General features: G+C 40.8%; 1 protein-coding gene across 4 annotated transcripts in view; it reads left to right on the top strand.

Moving 5' to 3' along the window:
• Positions 1 to 7061, top strand: part of SEC11A (SEC11 homolog A, signal peptidase complex subunit) — a 51273-nt gene extending 44212 nt beyond the window's left edge. For all 4 annotated transcript variants that reach the window (XM_019945914.3, XM_073801430.1, XM_019945912.3 and 1 more), the window contains 2 exons: positions 6292 to 6349; positions 6538 to 7061. In XM_019945914.3, coding sequence (XP_019801473.1) covers positions 6292 to 6349; positions 6538 to 6588 — 109 coding nt within the window. In that variant the 3' untranslated portion in view covers positions 6589 to 7061. The remainder of the gene's footprint in view (positions 1 to 6291; positions 6350 to 6537) is intronic.
• The last annotated feature ends 5734 nt before the right edge of the window (positions 7062 to 12795 follow it).

The following is a 12795-nucleotide window of genomic DNA, read 5'->3' as shown; positions in this document are numbered from 1 at the left end:
ACATTTATTAGGGCTTACTCTGTGCCAGAGACTCATTCTAAGTGCTTTCTTTACAAGTATTACCTCATTTTAACCTGAGAACAACCCTAATATTTCCATTCTACAGATGAGGAAACACAGACATGTTAGGTTGTTTATCTAAGTCACACTGATGATAGTAAGTGGCTGGCTGACTCCAGAGCCCAGCCTTTTTACCGTCATAGCAAAATTACTGGTATAACACTTCTGAGATGGGTAGCTGCTTGTTCTCACTCTTTAGATGCTACATGGCACTCTTATCCACTGTCAGAACACCTGCTCCTTCTAACCTAGAACAGACACTGTGGATTCGGTGATTCCACTAGTGAACAGTGGAGCTGAGGAGCTGTGTTCCCATAAAGAAATAAATTCAAGTTATTAAGTAAAAGCTGCCTTGGTTACAGCAGAAGAGATGTTCAGTTTGGGGCCAGAGAGATCGGATCAGAAAAAGCACCAATGTGTTTTGTCTTCAGCAGACCTGGTTTTTTGTGCACACCTCCAGTTCAAGGGAACTTGATTTCCTATGATGGAGCTAAACATACTTTTATAATTCAAATTAGATTATCAGTGCTTCTGAGAAGTGATAGTCCCCATTTCCCTCAGTTCCCAAGGTGCTGCTAATATCAGCCTCTTAGAGTCTTTTTGCTTTTCCTTTAATTGCAAATGTACAGATTCTTGTAGAAACATAAGGAAATAACAGTCATCAAAAAGCAGAGTCACTTCTTTCCTTTCAGTTCCTCCATAAATATTTAATTTTTTGGTTTGTGTTCTTTTAGCCGATATGTGTAAAGATGCAGATCTTAATGTATAAGTGTGTATACATAAACACATTTTGTGTACGGGGAGAGAATGGTCACACTGCTTATAACCTCTTTTTTATCCTCCAATGTTATTAGTATCTATAAATCAAAAGATTTATTTCCATATCATCATTTTCAAATCTGTATGCTACTCTACTGTGTGCAAAGACCATATTTTTATTTAGCCAAAATCTCCTATTGTCAGATGCCTTTGATTGTGAGCAGTGTTATGATGAGCATCCCTGTTACATATATCTCAGTGCCTCTGCCCAGTCATTTCTTCACAGTAAATTCTTATACTTGGAATGACCTGGTGAAACATAAGCATATTTTAAGGCTTTGGACAAATTTTGTTGTACAGTTTTATTTGTACTCCTCCCAGAGGGTCCCTTTATCTGGATCTTGATTCTTAGGTGTTTAGTGCAGCTCTGTCTGCTCATTCTGGCCCCCTGTTTGGGTAAAAAATGCATCATCCTATGGAAGGGTGGAGGAACCAGGCTTTCTTTTACTCAAGTAACTTGTCTTTTCTAAAGAATTTTTTAAAAGTCCCAAACTATGTACAGTGTTATTTCTAAAATCCCAGCATTGAAAGTTATAGGCCTTTTTCTGGCTATTAATTTTAAAAATGTTATAGTCTGGTACTCTCTTAATTAAATAACTTTGCATGAAGTATAAACATCTGGGACATGAACAGCAGGAGCACAGACTCTTAACTGTTACAAATTCACTTTCCGTTGATTATGTCACCACTTACCTTGACACATAATGAGGCACATCATCTCCTTTTGTGAAAATTGTGTTTATAAAATGCTAAACTATATTTCAGAGTCAGACTGTACCCAAACCTTGGAATTTTTTTTTTTTTCAAACAGCTGCACACTAAAAAATTTTACACTGAAGCCTAAAGCCCTAAATAAAAACAAATTTAAACAATTTTTTATTGAAATATAATTCACATATATTAGGATATAAAATTTACCCTTTTAAAGTGTACAGTACAGCGAGTTTTATTATATTCACAAAGTTGTAAAACCGTCACCACTGTTTAATTCCAGAACATTTCCTCACCCCAAAAAGAGAACTTGGTACTGATTTGCAGTCACTCCGCATCCCCTTCTCCCTGCAGCCCCTGGCAACCACTAATCTACTTCCTGTCTCTATGGATTGCCTGTTCTGGACATTTTATATAAACAGAATCTTACAATATGTGGTCTTACAATATGTCCGGCTTCTTTCACCTAGCGTAATGTTTTCAAGGTTCATTCATGTTATAGCATGTAATAAAACACTTTTAGAAAGTGAAACTAATACTGAACCAAGTAAGAATAGGGGTGATTCTTTCTAAATTCAGGTAGTTGAAAAACACAAGAGAACCTGTTAGTCAAAGACGAGTAGAAAGCAACAGGAAAAGAGGACGAAAACCTGGCAGAAGATCAGGGAATAGAGAAATATTGACAGCGAAAAGAAGAATAAAAATAAAGGAAGGAGCAGAGTAATTGAGCTCTCTGTTGACTGAAATCAGTTTTATGGAGGAGGCTTTTATTTATTTATTTAATTTTTTTTTGGTCTGCATCTGGTCTTAGTTGTGGCGCACAGGACCTTTGTTGCCACGTGCGGGATCTTCAGTTGTGGCATTCGAATTCTTAGTTGCGGCATACATGTGGCATCCAGTTCCCTGACCAGGGATTGAACCCAGGCCCTCTGCATTGGGAGCATAGAGTCTTAGCCACTGGACCACCGGGGAAATCCTGGAGGAGTCTTTTACAATGTACTTTTTACTTAGCTTGAAACAGACTGTTCCGGGATAGAAACAATGCTCCTTTTTAAGGCAGCTACTGGGGTCCAAACTTCCCAGATGTAGATCCCTTTTGACATCTGACAGATTATTTTCACCCAGAGCATCAGCAGATAGTTCTTCCTTCTGAGGCTCCTTTCTTGGCAGCACCTTTGATTCCAAGAACTCCCAGGGACACGTATTTACCCCTACTGTACCTTCTAGATGTTAACTTGCCACAGGCTGGTGTTGAGGTTGGCTTTGTGGATGGCATTTGTTTTACTTATTTTAAACCTCTGCTTATTATCAACTCTGCTTTAGCAGAGTTTATCTGAACTCAGTAGGAAAAAAGTGCAACTGATTTGAATTTAAGATGACTGATGATAGCAGCATCATGCACTTGATTAGCGACTCTTGACTGTCTGTGTCCATGGAGGAAAACAGTAGTATAGGTAATTAAATCTTTTGTTTGACTTTGGACTGCCTGTCATATTCTGGCAACCTTATGTTTTGCTTCTATTACTCCTAAAGATCAAGTTGCTTCTATTTCACACTTACGGTGGGCAAGGAAAAACCACCGTAGGGGGGGAATATGTTTCCATGGATAACCCATAAGCAGACTATGTGATCATTGTGCTTCTTTGAGCATAGATATCATTGTATGGAGGTAACAGTGAAAGTCTCTACCCATGAGCATGGCTGCTGATTGATCATCAGGCCAGAATTAGCAGTCTGATGTTGTTTTATTTATTTAAAACAGAATTTTTTTTTTAGATTTTTATTTTCTTATTTTTGGCTGTGTTGGGTCTTCATTGCTATGCATGGGCCTTCTCTAGTTGCGGTGAGCGGGGGCTACTCTTCGTTGCGGTGCGCAGTCTTCTCACTGCAGTGGCTTGTCTTGTTGCGGAGCACGGGCTCCAGGTGCGCGGGCTTCAGTAGTTGTGGCACACAGGCTCAGTAGTTGTGGCTTGTGGGCTCTAGAGCACAGGCTCAGTAGTTGTGGTGAACGGGCTTAGTTGCTCCACGGCATGTGGGATCTTCCCAGACCAGGGCTCAAACCCGTGTCCCCCTGCATTGGCAGGCGGATTCTTAACCACTGTGCCACCAGGGAAGCCCCTGATGTTGTTTTAATAGAAGTCACAGATGCTTTTATAGCTTTTAATCTGCATTTTACTGTAAGGCATTTGCCTTTATGTTCTTAAATTTAGACGATTTTCCTTCTGAAGGACTGGAAACTGTTGCTTTTATGAAGATGTTATAAGTGAGACAAAAGAAATAGAGTTGTTGCATTAAAAAGAAAAAATATGTGTATTAAAAATATAGAAAACCTTTATCTACCCTCCTAGAGCTTAGCTAGGCCATTCTGTAGTGACTGTTACTTTTCAGCTCTTAGAGGTCCCACAGGTTGAAAATAAAGCATGGACCCTAAAAGGGAATATGATTTGTCACCACATGCCTGTTCCATATATCTTGCTTGCTAGAACTGTGCTTCTTGTACTTTAATGTGCAGAAGCGTCATTTGGGCCCGACCTTCCAGAGGTGCTCTGACTCAATAAATCTGGGAAGATAGAGCAATCTGCACTTTTAAAAAAATATATTTATTTATTTTTGGCTGCGTTAGGTCTTCGTTGCTGCATGCAGGCTTTCTCTAGTTGCAGCAAGTGGGGGCTACTCTTCGTTGCAGTGCACGGGCTTCTCTTTGTGGTGGCTTCTCTTGTTGAGGAGCACGGGCTCTAGGAGTGTGGGCTTCAGTAGTTGTGTCTCGCGGGCACTAGAGCGCAGGTTCAGTAGTTGTAGTGCACAGGCTTAGTTGCTCTGCGGCATGTGGGATCTTCCTGGACCAGGGCTCAAGCCTGTGTACCCTGCATTGGCAGGCGGATTCTTAACCACTATGCCACCGGGCAAGTCCGTAATCTGCATTTTTTTTTTTTTTTTTTTTGCGGTACATGGGCCTCTCACTGTTGTGGCCTCTCCCATTGCGGAGCACAGGCTCCGGACATGCAGGCTCAGCGGCCATGGCTCACAGGCCTAGCCGCTCCGTGGCATGTGGGATCTTCCCGGACTGGGGCACGAACCCATGTCCTCTGCATCGGCAGGCAGACTCTCAACCACTGCGCCACCAGGGAAGCCCCGCAATCTGCATTTTTAATGAGCTGTCCAAGTGATTCTCACAATGGAGGTGTAGGTTTTAAGAAACATCAACTTATGCGAATGGGAGTTTGGGGATGGGGAGAGAGAGATGAGTCTGGGTAGTGCTGCCAGAGGGAGAGGGGCAGGATGGGGTGAGGACAGGAGACGGGAAGTAAGAGAGCTCTTAAAAGGAAGTAAAATGCACCAAAGACAAAGCTTCTGTTTTTCAAGATTGCCAAATCCTCTGATGGTTAGAGGTGTTATATAGGAGGTAATTTCTGTTTGTGTACCTTCGGTGTGTGCTAAGGTCGTGGGTGCCCTGAATAAAAGTATCTGGGATATTTTAAAGTATGCAAAGGTCAACCTCCCTTCTCTAGGACAGGCTCGAGGATGGTATCAGTCCACTCTGGAATCCAACAGTAGAAGAGGAAGAGAAAGAAGAAAGTTGTATATTTCTAACTGCTATTTCCTCCCACATCTCTCTCTACCCTGAATTCTTATGATGTTGAAGAGTCTTTTGTTTTGCGGGGAGAATTGAAGTCCTGGGAGGAAGTGAGATCCCCAAGGGAAAGAGAAAAGAAGAGGCCTGGATATTCCAGCATTCAATCAGGCAGTATTTACTGGATGCCTGCTATGTGCCAAGTGTCAAGTTTGGCCTTGAAGATACAGTGGAGAAGAGATTGGCACTGTTTCTGCCTTTATAGAGCTTAGAGTCTACTAGGGGAGACAGACACTATCCAGCTAGTTAGGCAACTAATTCTGTAATTAAACTCATGATGAAGACTTCAAAGGAAATATATGAGGTGATATGAGATTATTTAACAAGTGGTTTTACCTAGTTTGAGGGGACAAACTTTAGGGACAAGAGGAAAGCAAGAGCTAGTGAAAAAGCAAAGGTGTAGCAGCCAAGAGGTAGGTAGAGAAAGAGACTGGTATGTTACAGAAACCAAGGAGAAAGATTTCAAGGGCAGGTTTCTGGTCATCAAAGTCAAGTGCTGCAGAGATGAAAAGGAAGGTAGGAGCTGAGACTGGTCTTCTGCATACAATGATTTAAACTGTTCTAGAAGAAGTTTCAGGATTAAGAGAGCCAAAGCCAGATTACACGTGGTTAAAAAATGAGAGGGTGGTGAAATCATAAGTACTATAATAGAGCTGTACACTCACTTTTTGGACACTTAACATGAAGTACCTTGTAATGTTCTGGCTGTGTTTGCCTTGTCTCCCCAACTAGATTGACAACTCTCCACAGGTTATAACAACAAACCCAACCGCTAACACTGAATCAGCAGGTGGCATTAGAGTCACCAACTAGAGGTCAGAGACCTCAGATCTGGTACTGGTTCCACCATGTATCTTGCGCATGAGCAACTGTTTCCTCATCTATAAAATGGCTATACCCCTAACTTCCCTATCACATGGGCTGTTGAAAGTGTCTAATAGGACAGTATATACAAATGGATTTTGTGAGCTGAAAATTAGTATTCTATGGAAGATATTGAGAATGTTCAGTAAATGATAACAGCTACTTAGAAAGTTCTGTGATGATCAGTTTTTTGTTTGTTTGTTTAGATTTGTTCCTTACATTGGGATTGTGACGATCCTCATGAATGACTATCCTAAATTTAAGGTAAGATCCTGTACTATATGTTTCATTAATTTTGGAAACCGTTAAATGGATTACAGTTAAAAGATGGAAGACCAGTTGGATAGTTTCGTGATTTATCATAGTCACAAAGACCAGTCTGTTAATTAACTCTGAGGATTTGTGAGCTTTTAAAAGCTTCTCTGACTTGTGGTTCTGTGTTTGTTTTCTAGTATGCAGTACTGTTTTTGCTGGGTTTATTTGTGCTGGTCCATCGTGAGTAAGAAGTCTGCCTTGCTGTTCCTGGAAGATGCTGTACTTTTTGTTCCTGAATGTTTGGAGTAGATATCAATCTGTGGTTGGTGGAATGGAGAACACATGTTGGCGCTTCTTGGTAGCACTGGTTTGCATTAGTTTATGTTTCCACACCAGAGTACGTGTGGGCGGGTGCATGTGCACCACAGCGTGCACTCGAGGGGACTTTTAATCACAGAATTTCATAAGTTGTCATTGTCATACTTTCGCATTTTTGTACATCAGTGAATTTTTTATATTAAAAGATTGAGCCAAAGCCCCCAGTGTTTGTATTTTGAAGCCAAGCTTCACTTCTAAAGTGCCTACAGAGTTCTGTAAATGAAAATGCAGCTCTGCACGAGTTTGAAACTGTCATTCCTCCTTATAATGGGAATGGCATATACTGAGGTGGTCGTCGTCTTAACTTTTCAAAATTTTAAATAAAAGACTTTGCATATCGAAACCCCTTATCCCTGACTTGTGTTTGTTGGGAAAGCTTTTGATATTTGCTTTCCTGTGCTGGTTCTTAGCGCCCTTGGGGAGATACAGGCTTTGATGTGAACAATTCTTCAGCCAAGAAGGTTGTCCTAATACTGACAACTGGTTTTTGTTTGTTTTGTTTTTGTTTTTGTGAAGCAAAAGTAGCCGTTGATATTCGTAAGAAATCTTAGTCATAAAATTGATTCTTCATTAGGGGGTCTCAGATATGTATAAACCCAGCTGGTTGCCGAGAGGTTCAGAAAATCTCACTTTGCTGTAGACTCATAACCTTTTCTACACTTGAGACGTTCTCAACTCTTTCTACAAGATAGTAGTGAGTATTAGCATCTGGGGAGGCATGAGGAAGGTGCTGGAGGGCAAGTGTGCTACTTGTTTTCTTTAGACTCTAATTTGCCTGAACCTGTTCTTGTAGGTGACTGACTTTGCTTTTCTCTAATGCAGACTTTAAGAAGGGAAGGTTTAAAGTAGTAAAGGCAAAGCCCACCTGTGTTTTTTCTTTTAATATTGAGACAGGGAAATAGGGAGCATGGGGTAACTCAGTGTGTTTAAAGCACAAAATACTCTTAATCCTCTCTGTTCTCTTTTTGTATTAGTGTGAAATCTCAAAGTAAGCAAAATGTTGGGCTAAATAAATGGTTTCTATTATTCAACTGAGGTGGAAATCAGCCCGTACTTTAATGCTAATGGAATGAGAATAGGGACAGTTAATCTTTTGAAACCCTCCCCTGTAGAGATGGGCCATCCTAAATTCATTATCCAGGCTTTAGCCTTCAGACTTTGGATATGGGCTCTTAATGATATCAACAGAGTATGAAACTTGGCAAATTATTGCTGACAGGTGCTTCTTGAACCTGTCTTTGAAGTCTGTATCGTGCTTATGTTTTCTCATGAGCCAAGGAAAGGAGAGTGCTGAAATGCGCCCCCCCGCCCCGCCCCTCTCCCACCTCCGTGTGTGGCCGAAAATTGCTGCTTCCTCCATTTTTCCCTCCTAGTAACCTGCAGATGACGGGGTTAATTGTTCAGCCTAAATGGTGCCCTGGCTGGTTTTGTACCAGCCTTTCAGAGACTTCTCTGGGAGAGAAGCAGTGTGTGTTCTCTTGGCAAAGGTTGGGATCCCAAAGTTCTTTGTGATCCTAGCTTGCCAGAGGGTAAACATCCTTGTGCTTCTATCTTCCGCTGTCCAGATTTCTCCTCCTGTTACACTTGTTGGGAGAGAAATGTTAATATTTTCCTCACTTGCATATTTTCACACCCAGTTTTGTAAAATTACTGTTTTTCCTCCTTTGCTGGATGCTCTAGTTTGAAGCAACAGCTAAATTCTCTGAAAAGTAACCAGATCATTTAAAAATATTTCAATCACTCTACTAGCCAAAAATAAAAAGATTATTTGTGGAGACAGGTACTGTGTTCCCAGTTTTTATATTGTCTAGTGCTAAAACATAAGACTTAAAACTGGGAGATTTTATTAGTAAATATAATGTGTTGTGGGGTTTTTTTGTTGTTTTTTTTTTTTGCGGTACGCGGGCCTCTCACTGTTGTGGCCTCTCCCGTTGCGGAGCACAGGCTCCGGACACGCAGGCTCAGTGGCCATGGCTCATGGGCCTAGCCGCTCCGCGGCATGTGGGATCTTCCCAGACCGGGGCACGAACCCATGTCCCCTGCATCGGCAGGCAGACTCTCAACCACTGCGCCACCAGGGAAGCCCTATAATGTGGTTTTTGTGGGTTGTTTTTTTTTTTCGGCCATGCCAAGCGGCTTGTGGGATCTTAGTTCCCAACCAGGGATTGAACCTGTGCCCCTGCAGTGGAAGTGCAGAGTCTTAACCACTGGCCCGCCAGGGAAGTCCCAGTAAATATAATGTATTTCAGAGCTCTTTGGAAATGTAAGAAATGCCAGAGATGTTTAATTTGGTGTTTTAATGGAATTATAAGCTCTTTGAGATTTCACAGGGCAAGTGGGAAGTTAGGAGGGTTTAACCATTGTGAGTGAAGGGAATGGAAGAGGAAGAGAATTGATAAAACTTCAAATGAGAACATAATAATGGGATTCTCTGTTGGCTATTAGTCATCCACTCTCATTAGTCTCTACAGCTTATCTCCAAGTGCCTGTCCTCAGTTATATTCTCTCTGTTCCCACTGGACACTTCCAGTTGATTGTCCTGTCTTTAAACTTAAGCTCTTAGCAGTTCCTGCAAGCTTCCCCTCCAAATTTCCACTTTCCTTTGAAGGAGTATTCACCTAGATTTTTTTCATTTTCTTACCATATTTAGTCACTTAAAAGCCAACATCTACCCCTGTCATTCCATTCTCATTGCCATCCCCCGAATCCAGAAACATACTCAGGGGCTCCCTGTTGCTTGTGTGTCTTTATGTCCCAGTTTTCCTGTAACATGGCAGTCTGTACCTATTTTAGATCATTTCCACCTGTTAGTTCATTTTACTACTCCTTTCACCTTTAAAAAGTATCTCTTTTTGGACCATAAATTTTGTATTTACTCTACATATTACCTACGTTTGAAGTTCAAACTTTGAATTCGGCTAACGTGAAGCAGCCTTTGCTATACCACTGTTTTCCCTTATGTTATCTTACACTCTCATTTATGCTTGTCTGAGTCTCACTTTCTTCACAAAGTAATTGTTCTTTCTCTGTCACTCAGCATTTGCAGACTTATGCTATTTGTGTTAAGTTTGTGGATCTGGACTCAAGTTTCCTCATCAGACTGTAAGTTCCTCCAGTGCAGGAGCCCCGTTTTATAGACACCGTACTCTGTTTTCCCAGTAGCATCTAGCAGCATATACTAAATGTTCAGTATAATCATGCATTGGAACCAGAGGCAGTAACTAAGGGTAGCATTATTGTTGTGCTGTTATTCTGGAGCAGAGCGTATGAATCATTAACGTGATTTTTATTTGCCTGTTATTTAGTAAGTACCTTATCTTGGTCTTGGCCACATTTAAATCTAAAAACTTTTATCTCCCTATGGTTCCATCTAAAACAGCATGTTGCCTTTCTAGAATTTTTGATGTTAACCCTGTTTTCTTCTTTTGTGTGTGTGTCCTTGGTCTCTTCTCGTGTTCTCTTTCTCAGTGGGAAAAATATTGGCATTTGTCACTTTTCTTAGGAAGTGACAGGCTTCTCAAAGAGCCTAGGCTTGGAATAAAGGCTGTTATCCCTGAGTGCATTTCTTAGTCATTTGCATAAGGGTGTTACCAAGTCCTAATAACTCCTCAGGTGTGGGAGCTACCCCAGGTTCTGAGGATACCTTTGTTATGACATTTATCACTCTGTTGTGCTTCAGAAATTCTAGCTGACTAACTGGATTGTCCTCCTTCCTCAAGATGCTCCTTAGTCGGGATGGCCTACTCAAGCTGTTTTCTGTCCAGGTATATCTTTGTCACTATTCTCCCTTACTATAACCGTAAGTAATACCAGAGAAGTTTCAGAAATAAACAAATATGACTCTTCACAGGTAATTATGGTGAGTCTGGATGTAGAAAGAATTCTGTGTAACCAAGAGGTGTTAGGAACTAGAATATGCAGGGTTTATCAAAAAGTAGTGAGGACATTGCCTTCCAAGTTATGTAGCATTCTAGGCCCTCAGGAATTTTCCAACCTCAGCTCCCAGCAGACCCCAGGTTCTCATACCCTTGATATTGGTCTCACTATACAGACATCCAGTCTTTGCTTACGCTAGGTCTCCCTGCCTGGAGTGCCTGCTCACTTCTCTACTACCTAAAGGCTTTCTCATTCAGGAGACATTTATTGAGCATCTGCTCTGCCAGATTTTGGGTCAGGCCCTGGGGATACAAAGATGAGTAAGGCAGGGTCCCTCCTCTGCCAGGAACTCAGTGCCTTAATAGGGGCAACGTGTATACAAATCTTTCCACATAGGATCATAAGTGCAACGTTAGAGATTCACAGGGAGCTCAAAGAGGGTTTTTTTAATTCTCAAACAAGATCTCAAGTATATAGTGCCTCCTTCTCGGTGCTGCCTACTCAGTACTTTGTTCATCGCCCTCAGAGTGGTTTGTCTTATTTGTGTCCTGCTCCGCAACTAGCTCCTTGAAGGCATTAAGACAGGGCCAGCCTCTAATTCATCCTTGTATATCCCTTAGTCCCTATCACAGTGCTTTTATACATTTTAGATTTATTTATACGCTGCTTTGTTCCAAAAAAGATTTGGAGTGGCTCATAAAGATACATCCAGTACTATGTGATAAAACATAAAACAACTGAAGAATCTGGTATTGAAATAAGCATGGGAGGAGAAAAGGTTAAAATCAAAGGTTAGATTAGTACCTGCAAGACACATCAAAAGATTCTGTTGTCTGCTGGAGGAGATCCACAGCATCAGCTCTCAGCTCCTAGGGGCTAATGTCTATGCTTCATGGAATGGATATAAAATGGAAATTTTTTAAAACTTGTAATGATACCCGAAGATCAAGAAATTTCTCTTCTGGGACCTCACTGCAAGGACACTGTGTAATGTTATGCAATAATCTCTATATTCATTAGCCTAATGATTTTCATAGAGCTGTTTCAGAGAATGTTCCTTTAGTATAGGTGTAGTTTGGCTACTTCTGCAGAAAGCCACCTCACAAAAGATGAGCTACCCATCTAATCAGCCAGGAACCTTCAGTTAGTTTTCCTGTAGAACAGTGTTCCTTAATCTTTAAAAACTCATGGTCTTTTATAAGAAACACAATTTCATACCTCTTCTCCATTCTGGTAAACCTCCTCTCAGGTCTGTTATATCCAACCTCTTATCCTTAGCAGCCAAGAATATTTTATCTTGCTTTTTCTTAAGTTTGCATTATAAAAACGTTAGTTACTCATCTCTCGTATACAGTTATATTCAATATGACTTTCAAATTATAGATCCTTGTTCTACTAATCTTAGGAGTTTCTGGAATACCACCTACTCTCCATCAAGAATCATTTCTGTAGAACCCTTACTTTAAGTGGCCAGTTTATTTAGATTGCTAAGCTGGATCCCAGCTTTAATTCAAGGAGTCTAGTTAAAATAATTTGTACTCAGGACTTAGATCAGGCAAGGAAGTAAATCAGCTAGCATGAATCTTTGATCAGAGTTGTCAGCCTGACAACTTATTTAAGCAAGAAAAGAGAGAGAATGCTGTATAGAACACGTTTCTTGGAATTGGTCAATAGTTGAGGTGGATACGCCAGCATTTTAGTTTATCAAATGAGTCACAATGTAATAGGCATTTTGCCAAGGCATTTTGTTGACTGTTGTGTCAACACCATGGTCTTAGCTGCTATCCAGGGAATCTTTTTTCCCTGTAATGGGCTTCAGATTTAAAGCAGGCTTTGCTTTTCCTAGGATCCAGCTAATAATACTGAGTACTTAGAAATTTCCAGTGCTCTGCTAAATGCTTTTGAATTTATAACAGATTTTAATTTTTTCCCCTTTAGTCCTCAGAATAACTCCATTTTACAAAAGAGAGAAACTAGAAGTTAAGAGATTTGCCCAGGATCTTCTGGTCCATGGATGGCAGAGCCAGAAGTCTTGCTTTTATCACCTCACAATGCTGGGTGTCATACCCAGTTCTTCTACCTTTGTAAAATCTAATGAGACTCTTTTATTTGGAATAAAGCCCACAATTGCAAGGCCCTTGGGTATTCTTCTTTAGAAGCCCTAGGTTGTTCTTTCATCGATTTGCTCAGATTAGTAAATC

Source organism: Tursiops truncatus, chromosome 2 (genome assembly GCF_011762595.2).
Source record: "Tursiops truncatus isolate mTurTru1 chromosome 2, mTurTru1.mat.Y, whole genome shotgun sequence".
NCBI classification, from domain to species: Eukaryota; Metazoa; Chordata; class Mammalia; order Artiodactyla; family Delphinidae; genus Tursiops; species Tursiops truncatus.
Note: the sequence above shows the minus strand (reverse complement) of the source record. Positions and strands in the feature narration are given on the sequence as shown.